This window comes from Panthera uncia, assembly GCF_023721935.1.
Source record: "Panthera uncia isolate 11264 chromosome B3 unlocalized genomic scaffold, Puncia_PCG_1.0 HiC_scaffold_2, whole genome shotgun sequence".
Lineage (NCBI taxonomy): Eukaryota > Metazoa > Chordata > Mammalia > Carnivora > Felidae > Panthera > Panthera uncia.
Genome location: NW_026057583.1, coordinates 6,427,338 through 6,445,553, shown reverse-complemented (window position 1 = coordinate 6,445,553; position 18,216 = coordinate 6,427,338). Strand labels below are relative to the sequence as shown.

General features: G+C 45.1%; 1 protein-coding gene across 2 annotated transcripts in view; it reads right to left on the bottom strand.

The window, feature by feature from the left end:
* The window catches only part of IREB2 (iron responsive element binding protein 2), a 46,993-nt gene that overhangs the window by 7,254 nt on the left and 21,523 nt on the right, over nucleotides 1–18,216 (bottom strand). The window contains exons 8-18 of one of the 2 annotated variants that reach the window (XM_049614418.1): nucleotides 17,412–17,551; nucleotides 14,036–14,207; nucleotides 12,102–12,202; nucleotides 8,273–8,389; nucleotides 6,920–7,079; nucleotides 5,765–5,900; nucleotides 4,563–4,647; nucleotides 4,032–4,188; nucleotides 3,244–3,368; nucleotides 2,097–2,201; nucleotides 1,860–2,002 (exon numbers count right to left, since the gene is read on the bottom strand). In XM_049614418.1, the coding sequence (XP_049470375.1) occupies nucleotides 1,860–2,002; nucleotides 2,097–2,201; nucleotides 3,244–3,368; nucleotides 4,032–4,188; nucleotides 4,563–4,647; nucleotides 5,765–5,900; nucleotides 6,920–7,079; nucleotides 8,273–8,389; nucleotides 12,102–12,202; nucleotides 14,036–14,207; nucleotides 17,412–17,551 (1,441 nt within the window). Of the gene's footprint in view, nucleotides 1–1,859; nucleotides 2,003–2,096; nucleotides 2,202–3,243; nucleotides 3,369–4,031; nucleotides 4,189–4,562; nucleotides 4,648–5,764; nucleotides 5,901–6,919; nucleotides 7,080–8,272; nucleotides 8,390–12,101; nucleotides 12,203–14,035; nucleotides 15,835–17,411; nucleotides 17,552–18,216 lie in introns of those variants that run through there. The other variant, XM_049614419.1, reaches the window with a different exon arrangement.

The following is an 18,216-nucleotide window of genomic DNA, read 5'->3' as shown; positions in this document are numbered from 1 at the left end:
TTCATACAAGCGAAGTGCAACGCCAGCTTGCAGGCAGCGGGGACAGCGACACTAGGAAGCAGCAGACACCGTAACCTGGTCGCTATGGGTTTTCATTGCTGCTGGACTGGTCACAACACACGTGACCTTCTAGACACAAGAAACGACTCAGTATAAGGAACAACCAGCAACCGACTTTTAGGAGTCTCTAACCTGGTTTCTTATGTAAAGGCAATATGTTTTGTAAACCCGTACATTTAAATTTCTTACTTCAAAATAGAGATGATGAGAGTTTCGAAGGATCTTAAAAACAACTCTAACTGATGAGAACTATTGGATTAAATGTACTGACAAACTCATACCAGAAACTAAAAAACACGTAAAAGTTATGTATCTGCGAAGAGTGGGGACTTTCTTTTGGTGGATGCTATGTCACAATTGTGACCAAGACAGAAATGACGACCAAAAAATATTTAAAAACTTGTATTTCACACCACTATAAATAAAAGCCATGTGTATAACAAACAGATTCACCTTGATCAAGTTATATCAAATGGACTTAACAACTCCTACCAAAAAGTGGCTTTTTAAAAACATTATTTTTATTTTTTTTTATTGGGAGGGGCAGAGGGAGAGGGAGACAGAGAGAATCCCAAGCAGGCTCCATACTCAGTGCAGAGCCCAACACGGGGGCTCGATCTCACGACTGTGAGATCATGACCTGAGCCGAAATCAAGAGCCAGATGCTCAACTGACTGAGGCACCCAGGCGCCCCCACAAAATGCGTTTTAATTCATACCAAACTTAGCTAATCCGAAAAAAATTTAAACACAAAAATATTTAAACACAAATTTCAAAATAGCACCGGTGAGATTAGAGTAGGAGCTTTGCAGCGTCACTACATGTGCAACCAAGCTATACGGCACTGACGTTTACACGATACTTTGACAAAAAGTCGGCTCTTGAACAGCTCAAGCTTCTAAAGCTAATCAGGCACCAGTACAGGAAATTCTGCCCTTACCAAAACTTTGTCTCTGGTGTCTAAACGGTTCTGGATAAGAGCAACACCGTATTATTAATCATGTAGAAATGAAATAAAATTTTTCTAGGTTTAGATTTCTATCTCCTCTATCAGTGATGTTTACATCCACTTTTAGTAAAAATATAAGCTCAAGGAGCAGAAATTCATTGTCTTTTGATCTGACACAGACCAAGCCTAGCTTCACGCACGCAGGTTTCAGAGTCCACAAAACACACACTTAAAAATTCTGCACTCCGGCAACGGGAGGGTGTTCCAACCAAACCATCAGGCTTCGTGTGGTGGGTCAAACCAAGCTGACTGTCTGGCGAAGTAGAACTGAAAAGACAATTCTTGTTTCCAATCAGGTGTTAATTTAGACTACAAGGGCTTAATTTAAAACAGCAATTTCCATTCCTAAAGTTAAAAGCAAGAACAGGCCAGTTACTGCTGAAGTCAGATACAGCGACAAGACACGGTCTGTGGTGATGCCTGTGCAGCTGAGCCCTGGACAACAGGGGGGCTGGGGAACCGACCCTGCACAAAGTCAAAAGTCTGGCTCCCCAAAACTTAACACCCTTCTGTGGACCGGAAACCTTACCCGGAACAGAGAGTCGATGAACACCTGTTCTGCGTTGGATGCTTTCTCTCCACATTCTTACAAGGCAGCTAGAGAACAGGAAGTGCTACTCAGAGCATCACAAGCAAGAAAAAGAGACTTACGGTGCTGAACCATGTTTATCAAAACAAATCGGAGCTGTTCAAGGGTCAACTGTGTCTACCGGGCAAAGGAACGGGCCCAGTACGTAAGCGCTCTTCGTCAGCGAGGCGGCTGAGTGCGCGCCCGCGGCCACACACCTACCCTCTGTGGGTCAAGTACTTGGCCGCCGAGCTGCTCCTGGCGATGCTGCCCGCGGGTGAGATGTGATCTGTCGTCACGGAGTCTCCCAGATACAGGAGGACGTGGGCATTTTCAATAGGCTGGAGGGCAGCTGGCTCTTTGGTCTAAAAGGTGAAAACAGTTCAAGGCATTTACTCCTGATGAGGTCTTTTAGTTCGTAACAACCCTGGAAAGATCAAATAGTAAAATCGTACTCACAAGCTTGTCGAAAAATGAAGGACATCGGATATAAGTAGACTTCGAGTCCCACGGAAACAGAGTGGAATCCGGTGCCTCTAAGCAGTTCCACCGCTTGTTTCCCACCTGTGAACGTGGTTTGGCGGGTGAACAAAGAGCAGAGCGAAAATGGAGTCACAGAAAAGAGGTTTATGAAAATGACTGAGAGAATTAAAAGGCACTTACGTTAGAATGACCAAAAAAAGGCCTTATTCATTTGGAAAGGAAGCTAAGATAGTGCATTCTATAAAATTAAGACATTTTCGGACAGAATGAGTGAAAATCTGCTCAATGAATTCTAGCACTCTGGATTTTCATGAGTCCCTGAAGACTAAGTTTTAATATAAACTGGACATCGTTTACAGAATCCAAACAAAGGTAGAGGATTTAGAAAGAGTCCTATGTGCAGCTAAAGAGAGACTGTGGTGGGCACACTGCTGGTCTTTAAGAACGTCATCACGGGAAGGCCTAGGGGGGCTCAGTCCGTGAAGCGTCCGACTTCAGCTCAGGTCATGATCTCGCAGTTCGTGGGTTGGGGCCCCGAGTGGGGCTCTTTGCTGACAGTATGGAGCCTGCTTGGGATTCCCTCCACCCCCCACCTCTCTCTCTCTCTGCCCCTTCCCCATTCTCACATGTTCTCTCTCTCCAAAATTAACAATGAAAACTGTATGTTCAAAATCATGTAATTTTAATTTTTTTAAAAATATTTGAGAGAGAAAGCACAGTGAGTGAGTGAACAGGAGACAGGGAGGGGCAGGGGCAGAGAGAGAGAGGAGAGAGGAGAGAGGGGAGAGAGAGAGAGAGAGAGAGAGAGAGAGAAAGAGAGGAGAAAGAGAGAGAGAAAGAGAGGAGAAAGAAAGAGAGAGAGAGAGAGAGAGAGAGAGAGAGAGAGAGAGAAGGGAGGGAGGGAATCCCAAGCAGGCTACGTGCTGACAGTGTGGAGCCCAACGCAGGGCTCGAACCCACGACTGTAAACTCATGACCTGAGGAGAAACTAAGAGTTGGATGCTCAACCAACTGAGCCACCCAGGCACCTCATAATTTGAGTTTTTATTAAATTCAGAAAGACACACGAAATAAAGAAATACTGCCATTTATTAAGCTATTTAAGAAAACATGAGCCTCTTACCTCTATTTTCTCTTTCAGTGTTTTAAACATGGGCAATATAACACGCTCTTCCTCCATCTGATGAACTTCCTCTCGACTGGGCCAAATATCCTGCAGGTAAATGTTCCTGCCGGTAGCGTCAGTCCCTGGTGAAAAAATTGTAATACGAAATTCGGTATAAAAAGCAATTCCCTCGGGGCACCTGGGTGCCTCAGTGGGTTGCGTGTCTGACTTCAACTCAGGTCGCGATCTCGCGGTTCGTGGGATCGAGCCCCGCGTCGGGCTCTGTGCTGACAGCTCAGAGCGTGGAGCCTGCTTCGGATTCTGTGTCTCCCTCTCTCTCTGACCCTCCCCTGCTTGCGCTCTGTCTCTCAAAAATAAACAAACGTTAAAAAAATTAAAAAAAAAAACAGAAAAGCAATTCCCTCAAGGTGTTCACATCTTCTCACCAATCTATCATAGAAACCAAGTAAATTATTCAACACCAGAGTGAGTGCTTCAGACATAAGCAGCTAAAAAAACTAATTACTTGCACATTTTATTATTTATTTATTTTTTTAAAAAGTAAGCTCCACGCCCAATGTGGGGCTTGAACCCATGACTCTGAGATCAAGAGTGGCACACTCGACCCACTGAGCCAGCCAGGCACCCCTACTTCCACATTTTGTACTCCTCATGAGTACAGAAATGAAGAGTTGCACGATAAGATTTCCTGAAATAATTCAGAGTGGACGGTCTAAGGAGCATTTCAGAAATACAGCTTGTGGAGAAAAGCGTGCGCAGGTATGTACGTAAAGGCAAAAAGATACCTAAGGGCTCCGTCTGGAAATCTATATTCACCGTGCCGGCGATGGCGTATGCCACCACTAGGGGTGGGGAGGCGAGGTAATTGGCACGCACACAATCACAAAGCCGACCTTCGAAATGTCGGTTTCCAGATAAAACTCCGCAAGTGACCAAATCGCCCTGAAAAAGAAATGTATGTAAACAAATAAATATTCAACTCAAGACATGCTAATCTATGTTTTGGATGATCTACGTGTAGAAGCAATCGAAATTTTGTACGCGCGAGGGCAAGATAACCAAAAGCGTACTACCACAACTGTTATGTACAGAACTACCGAATCCTGTAATTGAACTAAAATAATTGCTTACGTTACTAAGGGATTATTTCAAGGACCTAAAAAGGATTTTTTCAATCATTTTAAGATGGACTCTTCCCAAGAGGTGCAAGGACTACAGAAACACAAATACATCAATATATATATTTTATAATTTAATAATAAAAGACAGTTATGAAAACCCCTCTCCGTGTCTTACTGACCCATGGATAATTTTACCTGTTTTATTGCATTTAAAACTGCTTCTGATAAGGGTGCTGTATTCCCCACACATGTTGAACATCCATAGCCAACTATTTCAAATCTGCATTTCAAAAAATAGATGTTATTGAAGAGAACATTCCAACACTTGTACCGAAAGCACAGGTCTTCATCTCCATCACTGTAATGAGATCACCTGAGGGAACGTTCCTGACCCTCGGATCACCCCGTGTCTACCTGTTTCACGGCTTCTGAGCAATCCAACCTGACCCTCAGGCATGCCACCTGTACTGGACGCCCGAACCCCGATATTTAGAACATTCCCGAGATCTGGTGACCTAAATCCGCCACAACACCTGCACCCTGCACAAGACAATTACCCAAATATCACCGTCAGGGCTCTAAGTTGACCGTTTAAAAACTGATACTGTACTTCTATCCAAAGTCCTAAGAGGGACTGGTGGGAGGAGTGCAGCAAGGCCTCGGAAGGGACACCGTGACGGGAACCCCAAACAGTAAACCGCTTGATTCTCAACCAACCAAACTCAAAGAAAGTCTCTGACAAAAATCCCAAGACGACAGAACTAAAAACTTACAAGCAAAACCCTCAAAATGACTCTCAGCCACTCTTCTAAAAGCGCAATTTTTAAATTTATCACTCTTGCAAAGGAATTGATCTCTGTAAGTTAACAGGTTCCAAAATACACCCTGAAAACAGAGGAGGCCTCCGTTATTTTTTTTTTTTTTTCGAGTATGTAAGAAATGAACGAGTTCTCTACGAAGTTCAGGGACAGACGAACCTGTGCTTCACAGGGCCAATAGCCTCACAAAACGCCAACTAAGACAACTTGCCCCAGTAATAATGCAGCTGGTATATTTCACTCTTTCCGAAACTGACCTGCCCCTCGCAGTAACTATGCACACTCGGTGCCATTCCTCAAACCACCCGTTACTTGGTCTCACGTTTGTCTTCCCACCCTTCAAGGAGCTAGAGACCACGCCTCCGACCTCTTGGCAGCCGACACGCTGCCTCGTTCCTGGAGTCTGCCCAGCAAATTTCTGCCGAGGGAGAAGGCATCAAAGACTGTGTTGGATCGGCAAGGTAACAGGTAGAACAAAGCGTATTTTTTCTATCTTCTCTTTGCCTATGAAAGGTTCTAACAAGTGGCTCCGATCACTGCTGAACACAAGGTCGATATAAATAGCAGACCGTCACTTACCCAAGCTTACTGAGATATGGTAATACTCCGCTCGAACTGAGGTAATGTGTGACCATCCCACTGCCTGGAGATAAACTTGTTCTTATGTAAGGGTTAACACGCAGACCGGCATCTACGGCCTTTTTAGCCAGAAGACCTGCACGGTAAACAATGGCGTATCAGGGCAGCACCCACAACCTCCAATTCGTGTGAGGGTAAAAGTCCGAATTCATCAATTCGCTGTCATTATTTTGCCCATCCTATTATGTTGATTTGTTTCATTTAAAACAAATAAAAAACTTAACACTGTAAATTATTAAGGTACAGCCTGATATCATGGCATCCTACACACACATACACACACACACACACACACACGGAAAAACAGGATACATAATTAACATGACACACACAGGTAATACCTATCACTAGCTGAACCATTTGTTTACTTTCTAGTAAATGAACCATTTTAAATTCCCCCGTAAGAAATTAAAATTTCACATTTATTATACAGGAATCTGTACAATCAACGAATTGTTTTATGAACATACAACTAATTTCATTTACAATCCTTGTCAATAATCTTTTACTTCCTTTACATTCTCAGTGGACTCTAGCACAGTGCTATGGTAAACCTCTAGTAGATTATCAAGAGATTTGTTAATTAGCTATACTTCTAAATTAACAGAAGAAGCAGATACAACCTAAAACTAACAGACATGTAAGTAATAATAAGAAGAATTTACCTTCTGTGTAATAAAACTAATAGCATAAGTCAAAGTCAGGCTCCTTTTTTTTTTTTTTTAATATGAAATTTATTGTCAAATTGGTTTCCATAAGGTCAGGCTCCTTAAGACCCAATTAAAATCTCAGAAAGTCAGTTGAGTGTCCTACTTGGGCTCAGGTCATGATCTCAGCGTTCATGAGTTCGAGCCCCAAGTCGGGTTCTGTGCTGAGAGCTCGGAGCCTGGAGCTGCTTCAGATTCTGTGTCTCCCTCTCTCCCTGCCCCTCCCCTGCTCAAACTCTGTCTGTCAAAAAATAAATATTAAAAAAAAAAAAATTTTTTTTTCATCTCAGAAAATCTCTCAATATCAAACACAGACACTGATATACATGCATAATCTACGACACAAAGCATCACAGGAAAGGAACAAATGGCCGTAAGCGAGGCCTACCTGCAGCGAGCATGACGGACGGGTTGCAGTTATTGGTGCAACTGATGACCGCGGCAACGACCACAGACCCATGGCACAGCCTGAACTCGCTTCCTTCGTACTGAATACACACAGTGTCGTTCTGCTTTTCAGCTGCAATCTGGAAGCCTTTAAATCCGACCTACACAAGTGTGCACATGAATACAAATACTCTGGGTATGTATAGAAAAAAAGACTGGTAGAAACTACAACAGATTCTTGACAAATGACATTTAACACTTCAAGTTCTGACTACGTGTGAGTGGTGTTGAAGCTGACGTTCAGTAGCTGTAACTCAGCTGAAGCATGAATGTGACGGTCACGATGGAAGTCTGCTGGCGCTCGTAACCACCCGGCATCCAGCTCTGTTTTTCTCTACTCCTCCCACTTACGATAATCCTCAAGAGATGATGCAAGGTCTCTGTTGAAATGGCCCTGACAACTGGATTCAACAGGATCCTCTGGGTGAGAACGTGTGTGGAATGGATGAGACAAGACCGACCGTGACTTGGTAACTGCTGAAGCAGGTATGTGGGAATCCGTGAGACCACTTTATTCCCGCACAAGTGTGACATTTTCCGCAATAAAACAACAACATAATTTAAGAAATTATAAAAAGAGGGGCGCCTGGGGGGCTCAGTCGGTTAAGCATCTGACTCTTGATTTAGGCTCAGGTCATGATCTCAGTTTGTGGGTTCAAGCCCCGCGTTGGGCTCTGTGCTGACACTGAGCCTGCTTGGGATTCCCTCTCTCCCTCTCTCTCTCTGCCCCTCTCCCCATTCACACAGGTGCGCTCTCAGAATAAACTGTAAAAAAAGAAACGATGAAAAGGCTCTGGGAAGAAAGTCAGACACTAGTTCTTAGAATAGAGAAAGTGTTAACATTTTAGCCACACTTTTCAGACAGAAAGTACAAACCCAGAAAGTCAAAGAGGTCACGTGCCATTCAGTTACATTTACCAGATTTTATGAGAATAACTACACAGTTCAGAAGTCGAGAACGGTGTGTCCAACAGAACTTTCTGTGAGGACGGACACACTCACGATCCGAGCTAACACTAGAGCACCATGACCACAGGCGGCTAATCAGCGCTTGAAGTGAGGCGACCGAGAAACTCCATCCTTAACTCGAAGTAACAGATTCAGGGTCTGATCGTCACAGCAGGCCTGGGACCGAGCTAATCAAATGACCGACTCGCACATGGGACGGCAGGAAACCGAGGGGGCTGCCAGTGCCAACGTGCGAGAGCACAGTGGCCGACGGTGGTTCCGGGCCACCGGGCGGATCTTTACCCCTGAGCACAAGACGCACAAAGACAGTGGCGAGGAGACCTGCCTTTTCATTCAAGCAAGCCTGGAAGTCACGTTTCATATCCGCCACGGCAACTCTGTCCTGAGGTCTCTTTGGACCGCTGACGGACGGAACTATTGAATTCAGATTAATCTGGATCACCTAGGGAACGAGAGAGAAGAGGAAGACGAGGAATTAGAATCTGTCCATTCAGCACTACTTTCTGAAGCGCAACAAGTCCGTTCATGTTTGCTGTAACAGGACACACACCTCCAGAAATAAAGATTTGAAAACAACCCAATTTATGAAACGGAACACACAAGCATCTGCTAAAAGCAAGAGTAGCAGATCGGTACGCAAACCACCCCAACACGAATCAGCCGGTCTACACAGACTACGGCGTCCCTCCCCTTCTCTCTCCTCTGTCATCCAGATGCCTGACGATTAAGACAACGCCTGTGCCAGCCACTGATCTGCTGCCTCCAAGCTCCACACGCACCCTTCCTTGCTCTGTGACGATGAAGGTGGCTCAGGAAACACTGCCCCTTCCTCAATGTGCTCAACACAGGCTGCTGGAGGGACACAGCGGGACTTCTCTCTTCCTGGTCCCCAAGTATCTAGCTGGGCAGGCTCCTGTGAGACCATGCTTTCATTGCTTGGGTTAAAAAATGGTATTTTCGGGGCGCCTAGGTGGCGCAGTCGGTTAAGCGTCCGACTTCAGCCAGGTCACGATCTCGCGGTCCGTGAGTTCGAGCCCCGCGTCGGGCTCTGGGCTGATGGCTCGGAGCCTGGAGCCTGTTTCCGATTCTGTGTCTCCCTCTCTCTCTGCCCCTCCCCCGTTCATGCTCTGTCTCTCTCTGTCCCCAAAATAAATAAAAAACGTTGAAAAAAAAAATTAAAAAAAAAAAAATGGTATTTTCTTAAAACCCAACCTCCCGACTAGGTTCCTGTGTGTTTCTTCTGGCATTTCTACCATTTTCCTCTGTCCGTTTGAGTCTTATCAGTTTAAATGAAGTTTGCCTACACTATGCCTTTCACCAAGATTTAACCGCCCTGCTTACCCTAATCAATCGTAACTGCTACGCCGCTTTGCTTGTACATCACTTCATGGACCCAGTGATTCTCATCTTTACATACTTAGCAAGTTTACCTTGAAATCAACATGCTAATGGGTTTTAGTTTTACTTTTTTAATTAATTTATTTTTCAGTTTACATCTAAGTTAGTTAGCATATAGTGCAACAATGATTTCAGGAGTAGTTTCCTTAATGCCTTTACCCATTTAGCCCATCCCCCCTCCCACAAACCCCTCCAGTAACCCTCAGTTTGTTCTCCGTATTTAAGAGTCTCTTCTGTTTTGTCCCCCTCCCTGCCTTTATATTATTTTTGTTTCCCTTCCCTTATGTTCATCTCTTTTGTTTCTTTAAGTCCTCATATGAGTGAAGTCACATGAAGTTCTCGGACTAATTTCACTTAGCATAACACCATCTAGTTGCATCCACGTAGTTGCAAACGGCAAGATTTCATTCTTTTTGATCGCAGAGTGATACTCCATTGTATATATATCTACCACATCTTTATCCATTCATCCATCGATGGACACTTGGGCTCTTTCCATACTTTGGCTACTGTCGATAGTGCTGCTATAAACATGGGGGTGCGTGTGTCCCTTCGAAACAGCACACCTGTATCCGGTGGATAAATGCCTAGTAGTGCAGTTGCTGGGTCGTAGGGTAGTTCTATTTTTAGTTTTTCGAGGAACCTCCATACTGTTTTCCAGAGTGGCTGCACCAGCTTGCACTCCCACCAACAATGCAAAAGGAATTCTCTTTCTCCGCATCTTCGCCAACATCTGTTGTTGCCTGAGTTGCTAATGTGAGCCATTCTGACAGGTGTGAGGTGGTATCTCATTGTGGTTTTGATTTGTATTTCCCTGATGATGAGTGATGTGGAGCATTTTTGCATGTGTCGGTTGGCCATCTGGATGTCTTCCTTGGAGAAGTGTCTACTGTTCATGTCTTTTGCCCATTTCTTCACTGGATTATTTGTTTTTTGGGTGTTGGGTTTGATTAAGTTCTTTGTAAATTTTGGATACTAACCCTTTATCTGGTATGTCGTTTGCAAATATCTTCTCCCATTCTGTCGGTTGCCTTTTAGTTTTGCTGATTGTTTCCTTTGCTATACAGAAGCTTTTTATTTTGATGAGGTCCCAGTAGTTCATTTTTGCTTTTGTTTCCCTTGCCTCCGGAGACGTGTTGAGTAAGAAGTTGCTGCGGCCAAGGTCAAAGAGGTTTTTGCCTGCTTTCTCCTCGAGGATTTTGATGGTTTCCTGTCTTACGTTTAGGTCTTTCATCCATTTTGAGTTTATTTTTGTGTATGGTGTAAGAAAGTGGTCCAGGGGCGCCTGGGTGGCTCAGTCGGTTAAGCGTCTGACTTTGGCTCAGGTCATGATCTCACGGTCCGTGGGTTCGAGCCCCGCATCGGGCTCTGTGCTGACAAGCTCAGAGCCTGGAGCCTGTTTCAGATTCTGTGTCTCCCTCTTTCTCTGACCCTCCCCTGTTCATGCTCTCTCTGTCTCAAAAATAAATAAATGTTAAAAAAAATAAAAAAAATAAAGTAAAACCCTCAAAAAAACAAAAAAAAAAAGAAAGTGGTCCAGGTTCATTTTTCTGCCTGTCCCTGTCCAGTTTTCCCAGTGCCATTTGCTGAGAAGACTGTCTTTATTCCACTGGATATTCTTTCCTGCTTTGTCAAAGATGAGTTGGCCATACGTTTGGGGATCTATTTCTGGGTTCTCTATTCTGTTCCATTGATCTGAGTGTCTGTTTTTGTGCCAAGTTTTATTTCTTAAATTTGGTCAAGTCTTTAATAGGTCAAATTATTCTTTTTTATTATACAATGCAAGGTTTTTCATTTAATTTTTCTTATTCTTTCCCTTTATGTCTTAAAAAACAAAACAAAACAAAACATGGCACTACAATACACAGAGCTGAAAGGGACCAGAGAACGAGGAGCTCACACAAGTGCGCTCCCTATGATCTGCTCTGGCCCTCCACACACCTAGGTGGGCTCACATATGCACCCAACAGTCAGCACTGTGCCAGGCGCACCAGGGCGGGGGGCACGGCACCACACAAAACCGAGCGTTCCTCTCCTCTTACTGGCATTCTGGCAGGGGAGGCAGGCAGACACGTATAGAAATTAATACATTTCAGGCAAGGACACATGCTATGAAGAAAAATAAAGCTGGGTTGAGAAAGTGGATAACCAGACCTATGACAACACCAAGTGCTTTTAGATGCTTAACACGCTCCTAGAAAATGAATTGTATTAAAATTCAGACTTCCCTGAAAGTGAATTTTACTTACTTCAATATAAATTTCCCACAGGTAAGAAATATTGGCTTAGACTGATCATAAAATATCTTTAACATGTAAGACCATATAACTGTATACCCCTTTCATAACATATTTTTATAAATACAGACATTAACCAGGCAGGCCTCATCAGAATTGATATTTTCAGAGGATATCTGACTCTTTTTTCATAAAGTAGAAAAAAAATTAATTTGACAAAATGTTGTAAAACTACTGAGTAAAATCTAAGCAGGGTCATAAACAACATTTACTCGTTAAATGTTAAATAATGATAGCTGACACTGAGCACTTTCTGGGTCCCTAAAACCGTTCGAATACATTCCTATTTAATCCCTTAAGAATACCTTCCTATTTTAGAGATGAGGAAGCTGAGGCAGAAAGGCTAGATAACATGCCCACAGCCGTCCTGCCGGTAAGTCCCAGAGCTGGTACTCAAACCCGGTGGCTAAGCTGCAGAACACACACCCTGACGGCGACGAGGGGCCTCTCTGCACACACCTGGGAGTACTCAGGTTCTCCTGAGTTCTTCTGGTCATTTCGAAACAACTTCACAGCTTTAAGGTAGGTTTCCATCGACTCGAGTTTGGCTTTGTCAAAACCTAAAATGAAGATTAAGAACAACAAAAATACAGTAAGAGAAATCTTTGGAGGTGCTGAATTCCAATGATGAGCAAGACACAGACATTACACATTACTACTCAGAACAGATTTCTTTACAAACTACCACTTGATGCTGTTCTCAAGAGCAGTAAAAATTTTGCCCTTGGTGAAAACTCTGCTTTATAAAATACACACCAGTCCCCCTTTAAAAGTTACTCAGAGACAAGATGAGAAATACGGAGCCAATTCTAGAAAACTCACAAAAAAACAGTTTGCAGAAGATAAAACGATAACTACACTGAATATAACAAATTATCACCCACCACGAAGGACACTCATTACTTTTCCTAAAAAACAAATACGAATAGTCAAAATGAAAAAATAAGTGAATGTTAAGAAAGGGTTCACAGAGCAGTGAGAGGGATCTAACAGGATCTTCCAGAAATCAAAACCATCAGATGGTTAGCAATAAGAGCTCCAGTTAAATATTTGGGCAGCTCTCAGCCAGCATGACTAGAAGTAACTGTGGCCAACTGTATTTCCAACGGCTGGTGCAACGGCACACACCCAAACTGTGTTCTCACAATGTGCCATCGACAGCCCTCCATCAAGAGGCAGAGATCGGCCCTCGAAACTGAGCCACGGGACTCTCGACCGGTTGGCAAACACTCTCTCCCAGGTCAGCCACCCTTGGAACGCCGCCATGTAAGCGAGCCCAGGTTACACGGAGAGAGCACACACGGAGGCTGTGGCTGACAGTCCCCGCTGAGCACCCGCTGATGGCCAGCATTCAGTGCCAGACATGCGAGCTCGCAGTTGTCAGGACTGCGGGCCTGAGCCGCCAAGTTCTGCGTCTGACACCCTGGACCCCATGGAGCAGAGACAGGCGGTCTCTCCGCCTAAACCACAGACTTGCTGAAACCACGCGGCCACACGTGATTATTGCCGGTTTGGGCCACTAAGCTTTAGGATAATTTCTTACGCAGCAACACGTCATTACTACACAACTCATATTGACATGTAGGAAGGAGACATCTCGACCATTTCGCTTTCAAATGTTCTAACAAACAAACCCAGTTTAGAGAAAGCTCCGCATTCAGTGAGAATCGTTCCCTCCAACGTTCCAAGTGACCAAGTGTCCATTTTGCCATTTGACTTACGAATTTATAAAATCTTCCCCCCAACTGAAGAATACTAGACCTCACCCCCCCAAGTACACTTATGACGAGAGATTAGTTCAGCAATGGCCTCTTAAAAAGGGAAGTGGACCACATAAAAAGGAGAGCCGGGGTCTTAAGAAACATGAGCACATCCTGGTCTTACAGGTATTTCTACATTAAACCGTCAATAGAAGACGGTCAAACGTCTTGCTAATCAAGCTATAAAAAAGATTTGGAGCCTGTAATCCTAGGCTGCTTTTCACAAGATTATGTGCTTAGTCTTCAGACAGGGCGCCGGTCCCCAGCCTTTGTGTGGTGGCTCCTCTGTTCCTGTTAAGGGGACAGCTGCACACATGCGCCAGCCTGACTTCCACTAAACTGCAGCCTTTGTCCCTAAGAAGGGTGTGGTGGCCGTCATTCCTGGAACAAGTGAGGTGAGGATCTGCAGTTTGAGTAATTCCTTTAAAATACTGTAGACGGGCCACAGGGGACCAGGTTTTGAGAACACAATACTCTTTCAAGAATGCGAGGCAGTTTATTTGAAAGCCAGTTGCAACGTAACAATTTCCTGAATATTCAATAACCTGCACAAGGTAGTTGTTTGTTACAAGTTATTTCAGACAAACACGCTGGAGACAGTAACACGCTTGCCCTGCCGATATGTCATCTTACCTGTATGTTCTAAATGTTTTAATGTCACATTGTCAACAGGGAAAAAGCTGAGGGTAGCACCGTACTCTGGACACATGTTTGCTATTGTAGTCCGATCCACTATAGATAACTGTGAAACTCCACTTCCAAAAAACTCAACAAACTTTCCGGCCACTCCTACTTGCCTGAGGTGCTATGTAAAGGGATACACAGAAACGCACACAAAATTAGTAATGAGAAGACTGGCAAGGATTCTCTGAAAACTGCAAAATCGAATGTTTAACCCCTACCAGTGACAGTGAATGAGAGAGGTTCTCTGTTGTTCTTACCAAACATCAACTCGTTCTGGGTTTGCAGGTATTTTAAGCAAAAGGTCAACAGAAGAGTGGCCCAGTGTCACTGTCAGGCAGGGTCAAAAGGTCTTACAAGCTGAAAATGGCTAAGATCCACACGTGCACGTCCCCGAAACGGAGGTGCACTCGGGACTCGGCGCGGCTGTTAGCTTGGCAGCCCTCTTTCTTTCACAGCAGCACGTAAAACCGTGGTGCTTCTAAGTGCGGATGGCATCTCGCATTTACCGGAACACTAACACACTGATAAAACTGTGTATTTAAATACAAAAATATGGGGGCGCCTGGGTGGCTCAGTCGGTTAAGCGTCCGACTTCGGCTCAGGTCACCATCTCGCGGTCCGTGAGTTCGAGCCCCGCGTCGGGCTCTGTGCTGACAGCCCAGAGCCTGGAGCCTGTTTCAGATTCTGGGTCTCCCTCTCTCTCTGACCCTCCCCCGTTCATGCTGTCTCTCCCTGTCTCAAAAACAAATAAACGTTAAAAAAATTAAATTAAATACAAAAATATGTACTGGCTATAAAAATTCTTCAAATTCTAACCTTGGTCCAAATATTTACAGCTTCGTTAATTATTGGTAAGTTTCATTCTGACAGGACGTCACATGTGGCTTCAAACTTCGTTCCTTGTCAAGCCATGTTTGTGAGTTATCACCAAACAGCAGCAGCCTCAGCCTGGACGAGGACAGCGCCCAGGGAGGGAACTGGGGACAACCTTCAACCCGTGAGTGATACTCAGTCCTAACGGTCTAGAGGTGCTGGGGGCCACTGAATCCAGACTCTTTCATAAAAGGCTAAGATGTTTCTTTACGTTGCTGGCTCCAGTTGTGAGGATCCGAGCAACACAGGGAAGATACACCAAGGCAAACGCTATGTCACCAAGTCAATGAGGCACGACAATATACATGTGGAAAACAATACACGACTCATCCTATAAAAATCACGAATAGAACAGAACCTCAAAAGAGAAATAAAGTATTTAATAAATGAAACATACACGAAAGATTTTAATTCTTCTATCAATATACCCAAATTTAAAAACATATAATACCGTTACAAGGAACAAAGCCAGGGGCACCTGGGTGGCTCAGTCAGTTAAGTATCCCACTTTGGCTCGGGTCATGATCTCACGGTTCGTGGGTTTGAGCCCCGTGTTGGGCTCTGTGCTGACAGCTCGGAGCCTGGAGTCTGCTTCACATTGTTTTTCCCTCTCTCTCTTCCCCTACCCCACTCATGCTGTCTCTCTCAAAAATAAATATAAACATTAAATTAAAAAAAAAACAAAAAACAAAGCCAGAGGGGTCTAAAAAGTGGCATTTACTTTCAGGATGTCCACAGGAGAGTGTGGATTTCTCTAAACCCATAATGAGATATTCTTTTTTCTTTACAAATGACCCTGCAATTCTCAATTTAACTTCTTGATCTTCTGGGGCCATACACTGAATCAATCATTTCTGCAAGGCGTCAGATTTTTCCTAATTAGGGAAGAAGGATCGACACTAAATGCTAAGAAGGAAGCAGGACCATTTTCTTCCTCTGCAGAGAATTCCGAAAGCCTTCAGACCAACAATCTAACCAGACAAGTGGAGGCTCCAGGATCTGAATTGGAGCCATAGGTGGGATATTTCCCATGTGCATTTATTTAACAGAATGGACTTAATCACTAAAATAGAATTAGTCAAGGGGCATCTGGGTGGCTCAGTCAGTTCAGCGTCCCACCTCGGCTCAGGTCATGATCTCACAGTTCATGGGTTCGAGCCCCTCATCAGGCTCTGTGCTGACAGCTCAGCCTGGAGCCTGCTTCAGATTCTGTGTCTCCCTCTCTCTCTGCTCCTCTCCTGCTCGCACTGTCTCACTCTCAAAAATAAACGTTGAAGAAACAATTTTTTAATAAAATAAAATGTAACTAGTCAAAACCAGAAATTTAGGGGGCACTGCCTGGGTGGCTCAGTTGGTCAAGTGTCCAACTTTAGCTCAGGTCATGATCTCACGGTTCATGAGTTTGAGCCCTGCATGGGGCTCTGTGCTGATAGTTTGGAGCCTGGAGCCTGCTTCTCATTCTGTGTCTCCCTGTCTCTCTGCCTCTCCCCTGTTCACGCTTTGTCTCTAAACGTTAAAAAAAAAAAAAAAAAATTTTTTTTCAAAATCAGAGATTTAGGATGGACAGTTACAAACTGCTGTTCACTAAGAAACTCTAGAGTACATGTACTAAATGCACACAGCCGATATTTTTAAAATTCAGATGAAGTTTTTATAAAATCCTTCTAAAGTGTTTAAACAGCCAAGAGAAAATCTTGACCCTCCCACACTTCTACAGTCTGTATTATCCAGTAGAATAGTTTCTCAAGGGCAAATGATTCATTTAAGTATTCAAAGAGATGCGGGGGGCACCTGGGTGGCTCAGTCGGTTGGGCGTCCCACTGCAGCACAGGTGATGATCTCACAGTTCATGAGTTCAAGCCCTGCACTGGGCTCTCTGATGTCGGCACAGAGCCTACTTGGGAGTCTCCGTATGCCTCTCTCCCTGCCCCTTCCCCGCTCACACACGTGCGCTCTGTCACTCTCTCAGCCATTAAGAAATAAATAAAAGTTTTAAAAGCAGCATTCGAGGAGAGGCAATTATTCTCCTAAATACAATTTTCTAATCCAGAGGCAACGAGCGCTTACGAGGCAACATGGCTGAGAGCCCAGGGCCGAGGGCCTGGCCTGCCTGGTAGGGACCTTGCTCCACCTCCCACTGCTCGGCCCAGTGTCCCTTCCACGAGTCACTGAGCCCAAGGGTATGTCCATTTTCTCAGAATGGAAATGGGGACAGTCCTAGGACCGATGCCACGGGCTTGTAATGAGGAACACGCGAGTCACCGTGTCACGTGAACAATGGCCCAACACCCTAGACAAAGCGAGGCTTCCCGACCGCTGCCGTGATTGTGAGGACAGCTGCGAGGCCACGGCCAGGGAGGCCAGAGCCCCGAGGATGTGGCAGCAACTGCAACCCTGCTCTCGAGGGGCCCCGTGCTTCACGCCCACTGAGTCACACAGGTGCCACAATTACCTTCGTGATGCCAAGAACAACATCTATGGACGTAACAAACGGGTTTGACGAGCCAGTTAGCTCACATCCCACCACCTCCGGTAACGTAAGAGAAACGGGCAGGCCAAGCATAACTGCTTCCGTCTCGATGCCTCCGACCCCTGAAGTGACAAAGACAGACGTTAGCGTGGCACAGTTCAACTGTGGTTCTCTCTGGGGCACCAAGCGCTCTGAGTGCCTGAGGAGCTGGTCTGACCATACTCGCTCTCACTGTGCATGTGGACCCAAGTCCTAAGGAATGACTCCACTCACGTGGTTGAAAAATATTGGTGTTCACCTTCCTATTAAATTCAGTAAACAGTCTTTATTACGCTAAGTACCGCGCTAGGCTCGAGACATAGATACGAACGGAACCCAGAACCGCCAACCTCAAGAGGCTCTGTCCAATGACAAAGACTTCTCAACCCGGTAAGGAGGGCATGTGCCTGCCAGAGGGACAGCCTGGGCAAAGCCACGAGGCGTCCAGTAAAAGCACAGCCCACGCTGGGCAGTAAACACTCGTGTGCAAGACACGCGTGCACGAACGGCCGGGAGCAGTCACACAGGCCTAGAGCACAGGCCTAGGCCGCATCGCCTTCACAGTCGACGTTCCGCCACGGCTGCTCCGCGACAGCAGTGCCCGGCCGGGCGCCGCACACCGTGTTCATAAACCCTCCCTCGCGCCACACTGTCCGCAAAGGCTAACACTCGTTTTTGTTGCTATGACAGATGAAGAAACAGCCTCGAAGAGGCCACAGAGCCCGCCGACCTGCTACGTATGCTCTTT